The following is a 21858-nucleotide window of genomic DNA, read 5'->3' on the forward strand; positions in this document are numbered from 1 at the left end:
CAGCTTGGTCTAGACAATCCAGCCACATGTCTGGCTAGCTTGGCTTAGACAATCCAACCACTTGCCCAGTCAGCTTGGCCCAGACAACCCAACCACTTACCAGGACAATCTAGAAACTCACCCAGTCAGCTTGACCCACAGAATTAAACCATCTGCCTGATTTGCTTTGCCCAAACAATCCAGCCACCTGCTCAGTCAGCTTGGCCCACAGAATCCAACCACCTGCCCAGACTATCCAGCCATTTGCCTGGTCAGCCTGACCTACACACTCCAACCACCTGTCTGGTCTGCTTGGCCCACACAATCAAACCACCTCCCTGTTAGCTTGACTCAGACAAACCAGCCACTTGCCCAGTCAGCTTGGCCCAGACAATCTAGCCGATTGACTTGGACAATTCAGCCACTTGCTTGGGCAGCTGGCTAGACATTCCAACCACTTGCCCAGTCGGCTTGATCCAGACACTCCATTCCCTTTCCTGGTTAGCTTGGTCCACACACTTCAGCCACTTGCCTGGCTAGCTAGGCCCAGACAATCCAGCTACTTTCCCAGTCAGCTTGGTCTATGCAATCCAGCCGCTTGGCCCAGATAATCCAGCCCCTTGCCCAGTCAGCTTGGCCCAGACAATCCAGCCACTTGCCCAGTCAATAAAGGCCCAGACAATCCAGCCTCTTCCCTGGTCAGCTTTGCCTGGACAATCCAGCCACTTGCCCCATCAGTTTGGCCAATTCAGCCGCCTGGCTTAGACAAGCCAACTTCTTGCCCCGAACAATCAAGCCACTTCTTTAATGTCAGCTATATCTGCATCAGCCACAGGAATAAACTGGGTCATGTGGGCTGTCATCAACAGCCATGAAAAGCCATGATTTCTCACCAACTGCCAACTCTAAAATACAAACAATGCATCCAACTGCTCCACCATCATTATTTTTACAATACCAAAGTCTTGGACTCACAGTACTAATTATCCATCATGATCAGGGTAGTCCTCCCCCATGGGCTCACTTTTTGCTGGTGAAATCTTGACAGTGTGATAGGACACGAGGGCGGTGGGGCAGAGGGTGCGACAATCAGGAACGTTTTATCTGGGGTGGAGGATGCCCTTTGGAGACACGTGGGAGGATCTCTATGGCGTAATGACCCCCAACGCTCAGGGAAATGACAGCCGGCTCTCCGGCACGCAGTTACATAACAGTGTTACAGTAACAGCTCAGCATCCAATCTCGTAGCGTACAGTAAGGGTTGCCATGGTAACAAGGGAGCTCTGCGTTCACATCTGTTACAGATTAATAACAGGGAGAAGAAGAGGAGGAATCACATCCTATAGACAGAGCCAGAAATAATAACATACATGCCCCATCCCCCGGATTCTCCCCGCGCCTACAGAAGGATACATACATCGGGGAGTAATCTGCACCAATGACAGAGATCCCTTGGGGCCTTGGATTATCTATGGAGTACTAAATCCACCCAAACCTGGTATGTCACTTATAGGTGGACACTGATCTTCTGAATTCACCTTCTAATATGTCTATGAGACTCTAGTACTGATATCACTGAGACAGAAAATGAGAAGACACCAAAATGTTACAATTGCCAACAAAACAGGAAATCCTCCATTGGGGACACCTGTTCCAGTTGCAACCATCTAAGAAGGGATTTCCCTCACTCCTTGTTGTGTACGCCCGGAATTTCCCTGTGGGGGACAAAAGCAAAAAATAATTCAGCAGGGGTCTTAAAGTGATATTACTTCCTCCTCAGTTTTTAGACACTTTATCTGGCAGCATCCTATGGAATCACACTTGTATGCAGGATCTAGAGTTATGTCTCCCTACACTGTGTGAATCAATAGAAACACACAGCTCCATAGCCTATGATGACAAGGCACTCCCCTTTAATCCCTCCTCCTTCCCCCTTCACAACATACTGGCTGCAAACTGGACTGTCCACTGTTAACTCTTTTCTGTGAAGACTGGAAGTTCAGGAAAGCAGCACTAATAGAACATAAGCAAGGAACAGTGAAAATTGTAAACTGCAAGTTCTGGGGTAAGAATTTTACCAAATAGTTTACTGGGGAATGTTTATTTTATTGTGCTCAATGTGTTCAACTTAAAAACTTAAAACTTAAAAAAGGGTTTAATACTACTTTAAAATTGTCCTACAATGACATATCTACAGTATAAAGAAGTGAATGCAACATTCACCAAACATTGACTGTAGGTGAATGAGTGACATTAACTTAAAACACATGCACCAGGAAGATTCTCCCACACTGAGGGCCAAAACACATTTTGTTGCGTTGTCAGCATGTTTGGAAGGGCTGCTTTAATGTGAATGACCAACAGGTTATCTCCGACCATCATTAGACCAATAGAATACCTCCGACCATCATTAGACCAACAGAATATCTCTGACCATCATTAGACCAATAGAATATCTCTGACCTCATCAGACCAAGACGAAAACCGAACCCCTTATTAGACCAATAGAATACCTTCAACCATCATTAGACCAATAGAATACCTCCGACCATCATTAGACCAATAGAATACCTCCAACCATCATTAGACCAATAGAATACCTCCAACCATCATTAGACCAACAGAATATCTCTGACCTCATTAGACCAAGATGAAAACCCAACCCCTTATTAGACCAATAGAATATCTCCAACCATCATTAGACCAATAGAATACCTCCGACAGCATTAGACCAATAGAATACCTCCAACCATCATTAGACCAATAGAATAACTCCAACCATCATTAGACCAACAGAATATCTCTGACCTCATTAGACCAAGACGAAAACCCCACCCCTTATTAGACCAATAGAATACCTCCAACCATCTTTAGACCAATAGAATACCTCCAATCATCAGTAGACCAATAGAATACACATGTCTATAGGACAAGGTTGCCATCTCGCCCTGACCTATTAACATCTAAGCAGTACATTTTGGCGATGGCAAAACCAGCGGTGCGGAAAGGTGACTTTGCCAACAGAGAGACGCCTGCCCTTCACTAGAAAACCTCCAACCATCATTAGACAAATAGAATACCTCCATCCATCATTAGACAAAAAGAATACCTCCAATCCTGATCAGACCAGTAGGATACACCCAACACTCATTAGACCAATAGAATACCTCTGACCCTTATTAGACCAAAAGAGTACCACAACCCTCATTAGACCAAATCAACAGCCCGACACTCATTAGATCAACAGTATACCCCAACCATCATTAGATCAATCGGGTACCCCCCAACACTCATTAACATCAACAGCATACCCTCACACACACACACACACTCTTTAGACCAGTAGGATACACCCAACCCTCATTAGACCAATGCAATACACCCAACCCTCATCAGATCAATAGGATACACCCAACACTCATCAGATCAATAGGATACACCCAACACTCATTAAGACCAATAGAATTCACCCAACCCCCATTAAACCAACAAGATACACCCAACCATCATCTGACCAAAAGGATACACCCAACCCTCATTAAACCAACAGGATACATTCAACCCTCATCAGACCAATAGGGTACCCCCCCCCCCAACACTCATTAAGATCAACACCCAACCCTCATCCGATCAATAGGATACACCCAACCTTCTTCCGACCAACAGGTTACACCCAACCCTCTTCAGACCAACAGGACATGCCCTAATCTCATCCAACCAACAGGATGCACAAAAACACTCTGCAGACCAATAGGATACACTCAAATTTTATCGGACCAGAAGGATACACCCAAACCTCTTCAGACCAATAGGATACACCCAACCCTCACTAGACCAAAAGAATACCACTGACCCTCAATAAACCAACAATTCAACCCTCATCAGATCAATAGGGTATCCCCCAACACTCATTAGGATCAACAGAATACCCCAGACCCTCATCAGACCAATAGGATACACCCAGCCCTCATCAGATCAATAGAATACACCCAACACTCATTAAGACCAATAGAATTCACTCAACCCCCATTAAACCAACAAGATACACCCAACCCTCATTAAACCAACAGGATACATTCAACCCTCATCAGATCAATAGAGTACCCCATCAACACTCATTAAGATCAACACCCAACCCTCATCCGACCAATAGGATACATCCAACCTTCTTCCGACCAATAGGATACACCCAACCCTCTTCAGACCAACAGGACATGCCCTAATCTCATCCAACCAACAGGATGCACAAAAACACTCTGCAGACCAATAGGATACACTCAAATTTTATCGGACCAGAAGGATACACCCAAACCTCTTCAGACCAATAGGATACACCCAACCCTCACTAGACCAAAAGAATACCACTGACCCTCAATAAACCAACAATTCAACCCTCATCAGATCAATAGGGTATCCCCCAACACTCATTAGGATCAACAGAATACCCCAGACCCTCATCAGACCAATAGGATACACCCAGCCCTCATCAGATCAATAGAATACACCCAACACTCATTAAGACCAATAGAATTCACTCAACCCCCATTAAACCAACAAGATACACCCAACCCTCATTAAACCAACAGGATACATTCAACCCTCATCAGATCAATAGAGTACCCCATCAACACTCATTAAGATCAACACCCAACCCTCATCCGACCAATAGGATACATCCAACCTTCTTCCGACCAATAGGATACACCCAACCCTCTTCAGACCAACAGGATACGCCCTAATCTCATCCAACCAATAGGATACACAATAACACTCTTCAGACCAATAGGATACACCCTAATCTCATCGGACCAATAGGATACACCCAACCCTCACTAGACCAAAAGAAGAGCACTGATCCTCAATAAACAAACAAGATACATTCAACCCTCATCAAATCAATAGGGTATCCCCCAACACTCATTAGGATCAGAAGAATACCCCTGACCCTCATTAGACCAGTAGGATACACCCAACACTCATTAGACCAATAGAATACCCCTGACCCTCATTAGACCAACAGAATACCGCTGACCCTCATTAGACCAATAGGATACACCCAATTCTCATCAGACTAACAGGGTACCCCCAACACTCAATAAGACCAATAGAATACACCCAAATCTCATTAGACCAATATTATGCACCCAACCCTAATCAGACTAACAGGATACACCCAACCATAATCAGACCAATAGAATTCACCCAATCCCCATTAAACCAACAAAATACACCCAAACCTCATCCGACCAAAAGGATACACCCAACCCTTATTAGACCAACAGGATACATTCATCCCTCAAACTAATAAGGTACCCCCCCCCCCAACACTCTTTAAGATCAACACCCAACCCTCATCCGACCAATAGGATACACCCTCATCTCATCAGACCAATAGGGTACACCTAAACCTCTTCAAACCAATAGGATACACCCTAATCTCATCTGACCAATTGGATACACCCAACTCTCACTAGATTAAAAGAAGACCGCTGACCCTCAATAAACCAATAAGATACATTCAACCCTCATCAGATCAATGGGGTAGTCCCCCACCACCCATTAGGATCAACAGAATACCCCTGACCCTAATTAGACCAGTAGGATACACCCAACACTCATTAGATCAATAGAATACACCCAACACTCATTAGTCCAATTGAATACCCCCGACCCTCATTAAATCGAAAAAATACCCCGTCTTTCATTAGACCAACAGAATACCGCTGACCCTCATTAGACCAATAGGATACACCCAACCCTCATCAGACCAATAGGATACACCCAACCCTCATCAAACCAATAGGATACACCCAACCCTCATCAGACCAATAGGATACACCCAACCCTCTTCAGATTAATAGGATACACCCAACCCTCATCAGACCAATAGGATATCACCGACCCTTATTAGATCAGCAGTATACCCCTGACCCTTATTAGACGAATAGGATACACCCAACCCTCATCAGACCAATAAAATACCCCCCAACACTCATTAGACCAATAGAATATCCCTGACCCTGATTAGACCAGTGGGATACCCCCATCCTTCAATAGACCAATAGGATCCACCCAACTCTCCTTTCCTGTACTGTACCCTATTTGTCTATTGTATTCCATTGTGAACCACCAAGCCAAACCCAACCCCTCCCCCTCTTGTCAAAATTTGTTTGTTTGTTTTAATTGGACAATTAATAACATCCTTCCACATTCTTATTGTTTTGTATTTAATTTGAAGTGATGAACAAATAAATGAAATTATCTTGATAAATACTCTCTCAATGAAGGTCTTTGTTTTGTTCGGTTTTGATCGATACCTTCAGAGTCATGGACAGAAGGGGTCCTCTTCACATTGTCCCCCTGCCCATCCCCCACCAATAGCCATCGGGACCAGAACAATGATGGCCATCGGGGACCCAGAGAAGAAACGTTTCTGCAGAGCAGGAAATGAATGTCTCCCGCTGAGTCTTTGGTGGCCACCATCTTCCATTGTTATTCCGCACTTAATCCGCAGCTTACAAACAATTACCGCCAACACAAAGGGCGATTAAGAGATTCGATTTAATTGCTGTTAGTGCGCCAGTAATTGGTTTGCAGTTCACACATTAAAACAACCGTCCGCAGTTATTAATCACCCGCCCCGCATCATTTAACCCCGAACTCCAGTACAGAAAGCACATTAAAAAGGGAGCTGGGGTAATAAAGTTTCCCTCATCAATGGAAAAGTGAGCTACTAAAAGGACAACTCCACCCCAAACTTAGAGGAGTCACATGGTGGCTTCCTAAACCCCCTGGGGAATCCAGTGTAGGGATCTCTCCACCGTATTACCCAGATCTGGCCAAATACTGCACCCACCACAATCCCAAATCATGGCGACGCCTTCCTTGAACAAATCATTTCTGATGTCTTGTGGGAGGGGCAGAGACACGGACTACTGCAGGGAAATCTCCCCATTGTGGGAGGGGCAGAGACACGGACTACTGCAGGGAAATCTCCCCATTGTGGGAGGGGCAGAGACACGGACTACTGCAGGGAAATCTCCCCATTGTGGGAGGGGCAGAGACATGGACTACTGCAGGGAAATCTCCCCATTGTGGGAGGGGCAGAGACACGGACTACTGCAGGGAAATCTCCCCATTGTGGGAGGGGCAGAGACACGGACTACTGCAGGGAAATCTCCCCATTGTGGGAGGGGCAGAGACATGGACTACTGCAGGGAAATCTCCCCATTGTGGGAGGGGCAGAGACACGGACTACTGCAGGGAAATCTCCCCATTGTGGGAGGGGCAGAGACACGGACTACTGCAGGGAAATCTCCCCATTGTGGGAGGGGCAGAGACATGGACTACTGCAGGGAAATCTCCCCATTGTGGGAAGGGCAGAGACACAAACTACTGGGATAAATCTCCTCATTGTGGGAGGGGCAGAGACACAAACTACTACAGGAAAATCTCCCCTTTGTGGGACGGGCAGAGATATGGACTACTGCGGGGAAATATCACCATTGTGGGAGGGGCAGAGACTTGGACTACTGGGGGAGAAATCTCCCCATTGTGGGAGGGGCAGAGACACAAACTACTACAGGGAAATCTTCCCATTGTGGGAGGGGCAAAGACACAAACTACTGCAGGAAATCTTCCCATTGTGGGAAGGGCAGAGACACGGACTACTGCAGGGAAATCTCCCCATTGTGGGAGGGGCAAAGACACAAACTACTGGGATAAATCTCCTCATTGTGGGAGGGGCAGAGACACAAACTACTACAGGGAAATCTCCCCTTTGTGGGACGGGCAGAGATATGGACTACTGTGGGGAAATATCACCATTGTGGGAGGGGCAGAGACACAAACTACTGCAGGGAAATCTCCCCATTGTGGGAGGGGCAAAGACACAAACTACTGCAAGGAAATATCACCATTGTGGGAGGGGCAGAGACACAAACTACTGCGGGGAAATCTCCCCTTTGTGGGACGGGCAGAGATATGGACTACTGCGGGGAAATATCACCATTGTGGGAGGGGCAGAGATATGGACTACTGCGGGGAAATATCACCATTGTGGGAGGGGCAGAGACTTGGACTACTGGGGGAGAAATCTCCCCATTGTGGGAGGGGCAGAGACATGGACTACTGCAGGGAAATATCACCATTGTGGGAGGGGCAGAGACATGGACTACTGCAGGGAAATCTCCCCATTGTGGGAGGGGCAGAGACACAAACTACTGCAGGAAATCTCCTCATTGTGGGAGGGGCAGAGACACAAACTACTACAGGGAAATCTTCCCATTGTGGGAGGGGCAAAGACACAAACTACTGCAGGAAATCTTCCCATTGTGGGAGGGGCAAAGACACAAACTACTGCAGGGAAATCTCCCCATTGTGGGAGGGGCAGAGACACAAACTACTGCAGGGAAATCTCCCCATTGTGGGAGGGGCAGAGACACAAACTACTGCAGGAAATCTCCCCATTGTGGGAGGGGCAGAGACAGAGCAGAGAAATAACTTGATGATGCAACAAGTCAGTCCCGTTCATGTGAACACCTAAAAAAATGCAAAACATTTTTTAGAAAAACCTAAAAATTGCAGCAATATAATTTGTTGATGACTTTGACGCACCCAATGTGGTGTTTCGCCTTTCTGGTTCTACCTCCAGTAGTAATATCTTTGCGTGGCGCCATGTTTTGATGATGTGTACGGGAGGATTGTATAATTTTTTTTTCTCATTTTGTTTCTTTTTTTTATTTTGTAACTGTTTTTTTTTTTTTTTTAAATGACCCAATTTAAAAAAAAAAATCACGATTCTGTTTAGCAATCACCGACGGGTGTCCATCAGAAGGTCCCCGCAGTGGGAGGAGCCAGTGTTGCACTCACCTGGTTGATGATGTAGATCCCGTAGCCCACTTTCTGCCTGCGCAGGATGGGGTGGAGGTAGTGCAGCCAGTATTTCAGGTGGTGGTCCCGGTGTCGGAATGGAATGATGATGGCCACTCGCTCCTTCGGCAGGCAATCACTGGGGGTGTACTTTCCTCCTTCCGTCACGTCAGGGTTCTCCCGCTGAACCCGCTCCATGGTCATCGGGGAGCTAAATTCGATCAGCAGGCGGCCGACTGGAAGAGAGAGGAAGACTGCTCATCAGTCATCATGTAGAGAAACAATCCACCCCCTTCCCCCACACAGCACGGCCCCACCCCTGAGGATCAAACCCAACCTGAAACCTGACTGCATGGAGTCTGTAGGTTTTTCCTGTGGGTGCTTCTAGGCGCTCCAGATCTTTGAGGGATTTGTCTTCCTAATACAGACAATAATGTGTATGGGATTGTGACAAGGTTTAGAGTGTAAGCTCCTCTGGTACAGACTAATGTGACTGTGGGGGAGGGGACATTAGAGTGTAAGCTCCTCTGGTACAGAGACTGATGTGACTGTGGGGGAGGGGACATTAGAGTGTAAGCTCCTCTGGTACAGAGATTGATGTGACTGTGGGGGAGGGGACATTAGACGGTAAGTTCCTCTGGTACAGAGACTGATGTGACTGTGGGGGAGGGGACATTAGAGGGTAAGCTCCTCTGGTACAGAGACTGATGGGACTGCGGGGGAGGGGACATTAGAGGGTAAGTTCCTCTGGTACAGAGACTGATGTGACTGTGGGGGAGGGGACATTAGAGGGTAAGTTCCTCTGGTACAGAGACTGATGTGACTGTGGGGGAGGGGACATTAGAGCGTAAGCTCCTCTGGTACAGAGACTGATGTGACTGTGGGGGAGGGGACATTAGAGTGTAAGCTCCTCTGGTACAGAGACTGATGTGACTGTGGGGGAGGGGACATTAGAGTGTAAGCTCCTCTGGTGCAGAGACTGATGTGACTGAGGGGGAGGGGACATTAGAGTGTAAGCTCATCTGGTACAGAGACTGATGTGACGGTGGGGGAGGGGGCATTAGAGTGTAAGCTCCTCTGGTACAGAGTGTTCTCTGTACTGCACTGCGGTATATGTCAGAGACAGAGCTGCGGGATCTGGGGAGGCATGTTGGGATAATTCTGCACCATGTACCGTGTCTGTGTGCAGTCAGCTCTATTTCTGAACGCTGGGAATACCCAGGAGTCTGAGCTATATATGGACACCAAATGATTGTGCACAAAGTCCGGCCCTTCAGCTGATTAAATTGTGCAATGAAAAAAAATAATATGTTCAGACTTTAATTATTCCTGGGGGAGGCGAGAAGACAACACAACACAGATCTGTCCTAGATACGGAGAGAGCCGTCCCGGAGACTGCGAGAGAAAATCACGCTTGTCAGCTCTTCAAAGGACGCAGATCGCTGAGGAGTGAGGAGGAAGAACGCACAGAAACTGCTCAGTAACCCTCTCCGAGCCGGAGACTGCAGAGCCACATCCAGAAACATCCGGCCCATGTCTGTCTGTCCCATAATCTATTATCTATTTTATCTATCCATCCATCTATCTATCCCATGATATAATATCTATGTATCTATTTATCAATTGATCGATCAATCTATCTACCCATCTACAGTATTTATCAATCTATCGTAACGTTATGGGTTTATAATTGATACATCAATTGGATGAGATGGGTGGATATAAAATAAGTTCCATTTGCAGACATTGAAGTGGCAGTTTGGGGGGCCCCCCAATCTATCTATCATCTATTATCTATCATTATCAATCATCTATCTATTATTTATCTATATATCAATCTATCTATCAATTAACAATCACCTAAAAATCTATTATTTTTCGATCTATCAATTATCTTTTATTTATCTATCTATCTATCTATCTATTATCTATCTATCTATTATCTATTATCTATCTATCTATTATCTATCTATCTATTATCTATCTATCTATCTATCTACAGTTGCAAGAAAAAGTATGTGAACCCCTTGGGATTACGTGCAGTTTTGCATGAATTGGGCATAAAATGTGCTCTGAACGTCATCTAAGTCACAACAATAGAAGAACACAATCTGCTGAACATAATACTACACAAACATTAGATGTTGCCATGGTTTAATTGCACATAACATGTAAATATTCACAGTGCAGGGAGGAAAAAGTATGTGAGGCCCTAGCTTAATGACTTCTCCCAGAGCTAACTGGAGCCAGGAGTGAGCCAACCTTGACTCCAATCAGTGTGATGATATTGGATGTGTTGCTGACAGCTGTCTTGCCCTTAAAAAACACACCTGTTTTGGGTTTACTGGTTTCAAGAAGCACTGTCTGATGTGAACCATGCCTCGCAGAAAAGAGCTCTCAGAAGACCTACGATCAAGAATTGTTGACTTGCATGAAGCTGGAAAGGGTTACAAAAGTATCTTCAAAAGCCTTGATGTTCATGTGTCCACGGTAAGACAGATTGTCTACAAATGGAGAACGTTTAGCACTGTTGCTACTCTCCCTAGGTGTGGTCGTCCTGTAAAAATGACTGCAAGAGCACAGAGCAGAATGCTGCATGAGGTAAAGAAGAATCCCAGAGTGTCAGCTAAAGACCTACAGAAATCTCTGGCACATGCTAACATTTTTGTTGACACATCTACAATAAGGAAAACATTAAACAATAATGGAATACATGGGAGGACACCACGGAGGAAGCCATTGCTGTCCAAAAAGAATATTGCAGCACGTTTGGAGTTTGCAAAAGAGCACCTGGATGTTCCACAGCACTACTGGCAAAATATACTGTGGACAGATGAAACCAAGATTGAGTTGTTTGGGAAGAACACACAACACTATGTGTGGAGAAAAAAAGGCGCAGCACACCAACATCAAAACCTCATCCCCACTGTAAAACATGGCAGAGGGAGCATCATGGTTTGGGGCTGCTTTGCTGCCTCAGTTCCTGGACGGATTGTTGTCATTGATGGGAAAATGAATTCCAGAGTTTATCAAGACATTTTGCAGGAAAACGTACGACCATCTGTCCGCCAACTGAAGCTCCGCAGAGGATGGGTGATGCAACAGGACAATGACCCAAAGCATACAAGTAATTCAACAAAATAATGGCTGCAACAGCACAGAATACGCCTTCTGGAGTGGCCCAGTCAGAGTCCTGACCTCAACCCAATTGAAATGCTGTGGCATGACCTTAAGAGAGCGATTCACACCAGACATCCCAAGAATATTGCTACACTGAAACAGTTTTGTGAAGAGGAGTGGTCCAAAATTACTCCAGATCATTGTGCAGGTCTGATCTGCAACTACAGGAAACATTTGGTTGAGGTTATTGCTGCCAAAGGAGGGTCAACCAGTTATTAAGTCCAAAGGTTCACATACTTTTTCCTCCCTGCACTGTGAATGTTTACATGTTATGTGCAATTAAACCATGGCAACATCTAATGTTTGTGTAGTATTATTGTAAGGGACCGCCCGGCGGTACTACTAGCACTCCACTGAATAGGCGTCCCCAGCGCACGGAGTCTAAGTCCCAGGGTGCTTGTTCACCAGGGCCTTGGAGCTCCCTGAGACCAGGTCGTGACTACTGGGTGCGTCCGTCAGTGGTAGTAGTATGCGCAAGGGGCTCCCACGGGGAAGAGTCTGATGTGAGGAGGTCAGAAGACCCCACTGCACGGGATGGATGGATGGATGAGCAAGGTCAGACGGGCCGGGTCGGTAATAGAGAGGGCGGCAAGGTACAAGGCAGCGGGCATAGAATGGTCGGGTCACACGCCAGGTCAGCAACAGCAGGTCAAATCCAATAGGGGGCATTCAGGAGAGAGGTCAGGCAAAGCAAGGGTCAGAATAGGAGAAAACAGCAAGGTCAGGTACAATCCGGGTCAATAACTTACAGGGTACAGGTTCACAGGATACAGGATGCAGGAAAGACCAGAAGGCACTGAATGACAGCTCAGGGCCATTTAAATATCCCGCCCTGCGCTGCCATTGGTGCCCAGCGGGCGGCCGCGGCTTCTACTGCGCATGCGCGAACTCGAACGCCGCGGCCGGCCCGGACCTAGTGCCCGTGTCCCTGCACAGGGCGGTGCACTGCGCCTGCGCCGGGACCATCGCGGCAGGGATCGGGGAGATCCCTGACATTGCCCCCCCCCTACGGGCAGCCTCCGGATGCCCACCCGATCTCTCCACCACGGGTGATCGCGAAAGAACCTCCGGACAAGTCTGGGTGCATGGACATTATGGGCTGGTTCCCAAGAATTGTCCTCAGGACCATAGCCCTTCCATTTGATAAGGAATTGGGTCTGGCCTCCCCTCCTTCGACACTTCAGGATTGTTTCAACCTCAAACTCTTCTTCTCCTTCGACCGTTACCGCTTCCGGGGGTCTAGATTCCCGGTCAGGGAAGGCATCTGGGACCACTGGCTTCAGCAGGGACACATGAAAGACCGGGTGGATCTTGAGCGTGTCAGGGAGGGCGAGTTCGTAGGCTACTTCGTTAACCATCCGTTTAATGCAGAAGGGGCCTATAAATTTGGGTCCCAATTTCTTTGACGGGCAAAGCATCTTTAGATTGGACGTCGCCAGCCAAACCTTCTCCCCAGGCCGCAATACCAGATCTCCTCTCCGTTTCCTGTTGAATGCTTTCCTGTAGTCTTCCTGGGCCCGACTGATGGCCACTTGAAGCTTCTTATTGTTCGCAGCGAAGAACGTTACCACATCTCGTGTTGCTGGTACTGGGCATTTCGACACCAAATCCGGGAGGAAGACTGGGTGAAAGCCATAGTTGGCAAAGAACGGGGACTGCCCTGTTGCTGAGTGGCGGGCATTGTTATACACAAATTCCGCTAAAGGAAGAAGTGGCAGCCAGTCATCTTGAGTAAACGAGGTATAGCATCTTAAGTATTGCTCCAAGGTCTGATTGGTCCTTTCGGTTTGACCGTTAGTTTGAGGGTGGAACGCAGAGGAGAGAGATAATTTGATTTCCAGGGCTTTGCACAGTGCCCTCCAGAATCTGGACGTGAACTGGACCCCTCGGTCCGAGACAATGTCTTCGGGGACCCCATGCAACCTGACTACCTCACGAATGAAGACTCGCGCGGTCTCGGCCGCCGAGGGGGTTTTCTTCAACGGGATGAAGTGGGCCATCTTGGACAAGCGGTCCACGACTACCAGGATTGCCGTGTGGTCTCGGGATGGCGGAAGCTCGACTATAAAGTCTAGTGAGATCTTTTGCCAAGGCCGTTCAGGAATAGGTAAGGGTCGCAGCAGACCCCAAACCTTGTTTCTTGATGGCTTGTTCTTCTGGCAGGTGACACAGGACCTGACATAGCCCTTACAATCCTTAGCCATGTCTGGCCACCAGAATGAGCGTCGGAGAAGTTCCAGGGTCTTTTCTGGGCCAAAGTGCCCCGCCATTGGGTGGTCGTGGCAATGCCCCAAGACCAAGGTTCGGGCTTCTTCCGGCACCACAATTCGGTCTTCCCTCCATAGGAGTCCCCCCTTGTTCCGGAGCGGCCCTCCGCCTGGGGTAGAGAAGTTTGTGGATGCCTCCATTAGCCTGGAACGAAGGTCCGACTGAAGGACCTAGAAGTTACCCGAGGACAGGATGGTGTCAGGTACTGGGGTCTCCTTGGCGTCTTCGTACATCCGTGATAACGCATCCGGCTTAGTGTTCTTTGATCCCGGCCGGTACGTAATGTGGAAGTTGAATCTCGAAAAGAATAGTGCCCATCTCGCCTGTCGCGGGCGTAGACGCTTGGCGGTTCTCAGATACTCTAAGTTCTTGTGGTCAGTAAATATTAAGATGGGGTGCACCGCACCTTCCAGCAGGTACCTCCATTCCTCTAACGCCGTTTTGATCGCTAGTAGCTCTCGATCACCGATATCATAGTTCCTCTCCGCTGGGGTCAGCTTCCGTGAGAAGAACGCTACAGGGTGGAGCAATTCCTTGGTGCCTTTTTGTTGGGAGAGGATGGAGCCTACCGCATTCTCCGATGCATCTACCTCCAAGATATAGGGCAGAGCGGCGTCTGGGTGACCCAAAATGGGTGCCGAAGTGAACAGCTTCTTTAAGACTTCGAAAGCTCCCTGAGCTTCTGGTGTCCATCTGAATCGGGTTCCCAGCTTGGTTAGCTGAGTAATGGGGGAGACCAGACCCGAGAAGTTCTTGATGAACTTCCGGTAAAAATTTGCAAAGCCGATGAATCGTTGGACGCCTTTCCTGTCTGTGGGTTCAGGCCAATCCAGTATTGCCGCGACCTTCTGGGGATCCATCGCGACCCCCGCGGTGGAGATAATCAGGCCCAAGAAGGCAATGCTGGATTGTTCAAAACAACATTTTTCTGCCTTGGCGTACAACCCATGCTGCCGCAACCGCCCCAATACTTTTGCTACATGTATTCTGTGTTCCCCCAAAGACGGGGAGAAAATCAGAATGTCGTCTAAATAAACGATCACAAAGACATCCAGAAAGTCCCTAAAAATATCATTTACAAAGTGTTGAAAATTGGCCGGAGCATTGCACAACCCGAACGGCATGACCAGATATTCAAAATGACCGAAGCGGGTGCGGAAGGCCGTCTTCCACTCGTCCCCCTCCCTTATGCGAATCAAGTTGTACGCCCCCCTCAGATCCAGCTTGGTAAAAACCACTGCTGACTTTAAACTTTGGAACAGCTCAGGTACTAACGGTAGTGGGTAACGGTTCTTTATCGTGACCCTGTTCAATTCCCTGTAATCGATACATGGCCTTAAGGTTTTGTCCTTCTTTTCAACAAAGAAGATTCCCGCCCCCGCCGGCGAGGTGGAGTGGCGGATGAACCCCTTCTGGAGGCTGTCCTCGATATATTCCTTTAGGGCCCCCAATTCGGGCTCTGAAAGGGGGAAGATTCGCCCAAAAGGAATTTCTGAGCCGGGTAACAGGTCAATGGGGCAGTCATAAGGGCGGTGGGGGGGTAGAGTATCAGCTCCCCGTTTGCTGAACACATCTAGAAACCCATGGTAGACCGCAGGGATTACTTGTTTTAATTCAGCTTCCCCCTCAGAGCACAGGAGGATTTGGGGGGCCCCCGGGCCCGAAGTGCGGCAGTATATCCGACAGTATGGGGAAGGGAACGTGATTACTCCGGTCTCCCAGTCAATCTGGGGGTTATGGGCCCGTAACCATGGGAGCCCCAGAATGACTGGGAAGAGGGGTGAAGCTATAGCATGCAGGCGGAGGAATTCCTGGTGCTGGCCGGCAATGACAGTGGTGATGGAGGGGGTTTCCTGGTTCACTACCCCCGATTTTATTCGGGAACCGTCGGCCAAATAAATATTGAACCCCTTCTGTTTCAATTGAAGGGGAATACCCTGCTGGTGAGCAAAATTAATATCCACGAAGCAGCTGCATGCCCCAGAGTCAATTATGGCCGATACTTCCACGGTCCTTTCCGGAAGCTGAAAGGAAAGGGGCACCACTAAGTATTGGGATGGACTAACATTGCCAATGGATAAGGAAGAAGAGGTGCACTTACTCAGTTTCTGCGGGCAGGAACGCGCCATATGACCAGCTTCGCCACAATAGAGGCACAGGTTCTGGGATCGTCTGCGCAGATGTTCCTCTGGGGATAGTTTAGGCCGTGCCAGGCCGAGCTGCATGGGTTCGGGGTTGTCTCCAGGTGGCCGGTTTTGGATGATTGGCCTAGGTGTTTGACTGGGACCCTGAAATGATCCCCAGGGATTTCCATGACCCTGGCCGGACCTCTCAAACCTGCGTTCCCGCAGTCTACGGTCAATTTTAATGGTCAGTGCTATTAAGTCCTCTAAAGTCTCAGGTACCTCCACCCGGGCGAGCTCGTCTTTCAGGCCATCTGATAGGCCAATACGGAACTGATGCAGGAGTGCGAACTCGTTCCAGCGAGTATCCCCCATCCACCGCCTAAATTCAGCTGCGTACTCCTCCGCCGCTCGGCGGCCTTGCCGGAGCGTGTACAGAGTAGCTTCAGCAGAAGCTGCCCGCTGCGGGTCATCATAAAGGATGGCCATAGCATCAAAAAAACTGTCAACCGAACTGAGGTGAGGGTCGTTTTTTCCCCGTAATCGATGGGCCCAGTCTTGGGGTTCACCCTGCAGGAGGGAGATGACGAACCCCACCTTCACGGATTCAGTCACGAAGGTTCGGGGTTGTAGCTCAAAATAGAGGAGGCAGGACTCGCGGAATGATCTGAAACGTGTGCGGTCCCCGTGGAAACGTTCCGGTAAGGGTACTCGGGGGTCGGCCGCCGGGAGTGGTGCGGATGCCCCAGACACCAGCACAGGGGCTGCTACAGCTGGAGATGTGGGAACTGCGGCCTGTGGGGCGGCAGCGGATATAGTGCAGGTCTGGAATTGAGTTTCAATCCGCTGACATCTATCCTGCAGGGCCGATACGGTCTGTGTCAAATTGGACAGGTGCCTGCAGATCTCCTCCAGCGGCGAGGGACCTCCTCTAGACTCAGTCATGGCCTTCTGGTACTGTAAGGGACCGCCCGGCGGTACTACTAGCACTCCACTGAATAGGCGTCCCCAGCGCACGGAGTCTAAGTCCCAGGGTGCTTGTTCACCAGGGCCCCTGATGGTGGGGATGGACTTGGAGCTCCCTGAGATCAGGTCGTGACTACTGGGTGCGTCCGTCAGTGGTAGTAGTATGCGCAAGGGGCTCCCACGGGGAAGAGTCTGATGTGAGGAGGTCAGAAGACCCCACTGCACGGGAAGGATGGATGGATGAGCAAGGTCAGACGGGCCGGGTCGGTAATAGAGAGGGCGGCAAGGTACAAGGCAGCGGGCATAGAATGGTCGGGTCACACGCCAGGTCAGCAACAGCAGGGCAAATCCAATAGGGGGCATTCAGGAGAGAGGTCAGGCAAAGCAAGGGTCAGAATAGGAGAAAACAGCAAGGTCAGGTACAATCCGGGTCAATAACTTACAGGGTACAGGTTCACAGGATACAGGATGCAGGAAAGACCAGAAGGCACTGAATGACAGCTCAGGGCCATTTAAATATCCCGCCCTGCGCTGCCATTGGTGCCCAGCGGGCGGCCGCGGCTTCTACTGCGCATGCGCGAACTCGAACGCCGCGGCCGGCCCGGACCTAGTGCCCGTGTCCCTGCACAGGGCGGTGCACTGCGCCTGCGCCGGGACCATCGCGGCAGGGATCGGGGAGATCCCTGACAATTATGTTCAGCAGACTGTGTTCTTCTATTGTTGTGACATAGATGACGTTCAGAGCACATTTTATGCCCAATTCATGCAAAACTCCAATTAATCCCAAGGGGTTCACATACTTTTTCTTGCAACTGTATCTATCTATTATCTATCTATTATCTATCTATCTATTATCTATTATCTATCTATCTATTATCTATCTATCTATCTATTTATCTATTATCTATTATCTATCTATCTATCTATCTATCTATCTATCTATCTATCTATCTATCTATTATCTATCTATCTATCTATCTATCTATCTATTATCTATCTATCGTCTATCTATTATCTATCTATCTATCTATCTATCTATCTATCTATCTATCTATTATCTATCTATACTATCTATACTATCTATCTATCTATCTATCTATCTATCTATCTGTCTGTCTGTCTGTCTATCTATCTATCTATCTATCTATCGTCTATCTATTATCTATCTATCTATCTATCTATCTATCTATCTATCTATCTATCTATTATCTATCTATCTATCTATCTATCTATCTATCTATTATCTATCTATCTATCTATCTATTATCTATCTATCTATCTGTCTATCTATCTATCTATCTATCTATCTATCTATTATCTATCTATTATCTATCTATTATCTATCTATTATCTATCTATCTATTATCTATCTATCTATCTATTATCTATCTATCTGTCTATCTATCTATCTATCTATCTATCTATCTATCTATCTATCTATCTATTATCTATCTATCTGTCTATCTATCTATCTATCTATCTATCTATCTATCTATCTATCTATCTATTATCTATCTATCTGTCTATCTATCTATCTATCTATCTATCTATCTATCTATCTATCTATCTATTATCTATCTATCTATCTATCTATCTATCTATCTATCTATTATCTATCTATCTATTATCTATCTATCTATCTATCTATCTATCTATCTATCTATCTATCTATTATCTATCTATTAATCTATCTATCTATCTATCTATCTATCTATCTATCTAATATCTATCTATCTATTATCTATCTATCTATCTATTATCTATCTATCTATCTATTATCTATCTATCTATTATCTATCTATCTATTATCTATCTATCTATCTATCTATCTATCTATCTATCTATCTATCTATCTATTATCTATCTATTATCTATCTATCTATCTATCTATCTATCTATCTATCTAATATCTATCTATCTATTATCTATCTATCTATCTATCTATTATCTATCTATCTGTCTATCTATCTATCTATCTATCTATCTATCTATCTATCTATCTATTATCTATCTATCTATCTATCTATTATCTATCTATCTATTATCTATCTATCTATCTATCTATCTATCTATCTATCTATCTATCTATCTATCTATCTATCTATTATCTATCTATCTATCTATTATCTATCTATCTATCTATTATCTATCTATCTATCTATCTATCATCTATCTATCTATCATCTATCTATCTATCTATCTATCTATCATCTATCTATCTATCATCTATCTATCTATCTATCTATCTATCTATCTATCTATCTATCTATTATCTATCTATCTATTATCTATCTATCTATCTATCTATCTATCTATCTATCTATCTATCTATCTATCTATTATCTATCTATCTATTATCTATCTATCTATTATCTATCTATCTATCTATTATCTATCTATCTATAATCTATCCATCGTACTGTTATGGGTTTATAATAGATACATCAATTGGATGAGATGGGTGGATATAAAATAAGTTCCATTTGCAGACACTGAAGTGGCATTTGGGGTTCCCCGCCTCTGAAGTGGCAGTTGGGGTGCCCCCCCCCACCTATGATGGCTCACCCTCCAGCTATAATCACATTATTACATTACATCTGTCCGATGTCCTCAGAACTCTCCCCCTCCTGTATAGTAACGTCTCCGCACTGTACAGAGAACGTTCAATGTTATGTTTCTCTGCAGACTATCGCTGTCCGCCGGCGGCCATATTACAATGAAGGGGGCTCCCGCCGTGGGATCTGCAGACAGGAAATTATCTCTTTCTGCCGCACATCATCCGGTTAAACTCCGTAAGAATTTGTTTGTAACGTATAAATTATTTTTAGTGGTTATTAGTCTCCAGCACAGCCGATTCTGATTGGCTCTGGTTCTTGTCTCCTCGTACACACCCCCGAGGAGCTCACAATCACCAACAATCCTGCAATTAAGGAATAATCCCGAACGGACATTTCCATGAAGAACCGACAATATGACATGAGACAACAATGTATCCGAGAGATAAAACCTTCTGTGAATCACCTCCAAAATGTGACATTCCGCGCGGAGGTGACGTCGCGCGTGTTAGCGCATTGTTTGCTGCGTCGCCTCCTTCCTTCGTACCGCTCCTCATCACTCATTTATACGCTGCGAATGGAGAATTCTTCAATCTCCCGGCTCAGGAGGCGACAATGAGATCCGAGGAAACGTTACAAAGTGAGAGGAGAGAGAACAAAGAGGATTCATCTCAGGAACAGAACTTCGGGCCCCCGGCACTCCCGCAGGCCCCGCTGCAGACAGAAAGCGCCTGCTCTCCTTCCGCCGCTAATGAAGGTAAAAGCGATCTAATTATCACACAAACACCGAACGCCTCAATCACGCCACGCACCTAATGTGATTTCTGAGAGGACGGGAAGTCATTACCGGAGAACAAACACAATAATCGGCGGCCATGTTGGGCCCCGGCAGGTCGGCACCCGAATAAAGATTGCTATTAGTCTGAACAAAGCGTCGGATGGCGGCTGACCGCAGAAACCACGGCACGGGAATTCCGATTGGTTGGTTATTAGTCCTTAAAGTGGACCTGTCAGTAACTGAGAAAGTCTCCATTAATAGATCCCAGACAGGTCCCAATACACAGAACAGGATCACCGACCACAAACACACCAATCAGAGCCGTCCAATCCACACCAAACCAATGACTTCGCCCAGGCTGAGATGATGTCATCCGTCTGCTGCAGGCAGGAGGAAGCATTTCCTCAGTCTCCTCCCCCAGTGATCAGACTGTACATTGTAACTTTGGAGAAGGAGGAGGAGGCATTTCCTCAGTCTCCCCTCCCCCAGTGATCAGACTGTACATTGTAACTTTGTAGAAGGAGGAGGAGGCATTTCCTCAGTCCCCTCCCCCAGTGATCAGACTGTACATTGTAACTTTGTAGAAGGAGGAGGAGTCATTTCCTCAGTCTCCCCTCCCCCAGTGATCAGACTGTACACTGTAACCTTGTAGAAGGAGGAGGAAGCATTTCTTGTCTCCCCTCCCCCAGTGATCAGACTGTACATTGTAACTTTATAGAAGGAGGAGGGGGCATTTCCTCAGTCTCCCCTCCCCCAGTGATCAGACTGTACACTGAAACTTTATAGAAGGAGGAGGAGGCGTTTCCTCAGTCTCCCCTTCCCCAGTGATCAGACTGTACATTGTAACTTTGTAGAAGGAGGAGGCATTTCCTCAGTCTCCCCTCCCCCAGTGATCACACTGTACATTGTAACTTTGTAGCAGGAGGAGGAGGCATTTCCTCAGTCTCCCCTCCCCCAGTGATCAGACTGTACATTGTAACTTTGTAGAAGGAGGAGGAAGTATTTCCTCAGTCCCCCCCCCCCCAGTGCTCAGACTGTACATTGTAACTTTGTAGAAGGAGGAGGAGGAGGCATTTCCTCAGTCTCCCCTCCCCCAGTGATCAGACTGTACATTGTAACTTTGTAGAAGGAGGAGGAG

At 46.9% G+C, this 21858-nt stretch overlaps 1 protein-coding gene across 1 annotated transcript in view; it reads right to left on the reverse strand.

Moving 5' to 3' along the window:
- Positions 1 to 21858, reverse strand: part of B4GALT2 (beta-1,4-galactosyltransferase 2) — a 174279-nt gene that overhangs the window by 60821 nt on the left and 91600 nt on the right. The window contains exon 3 of the mRNA XM_089664839.1: positions 8851 to 9086. Within this exon, the coding sequence (XP_089520965.1) occupies positions 8851 to 9086 (236 nt within the window). The remainder of the gene's footprint in view (positions 1 to 8850; positions 9087 to 21858) is intronic.

Source organism: Staurois parvus, unplaced genomic scaffold, assembly GCF_062004578.1.
Source record: "Staurois parvus isolate SC_StPar_1 unplaced genomic scaffold, SC_StPar_1.0 ptg002065l, whole genome shotgun sequence".
Classification (NCBI taxonomy): Eukaryota; Metazoa; Chordata; class Amphibia; order Anura; family Ranidae; genus Staurois; species Staurois parvus.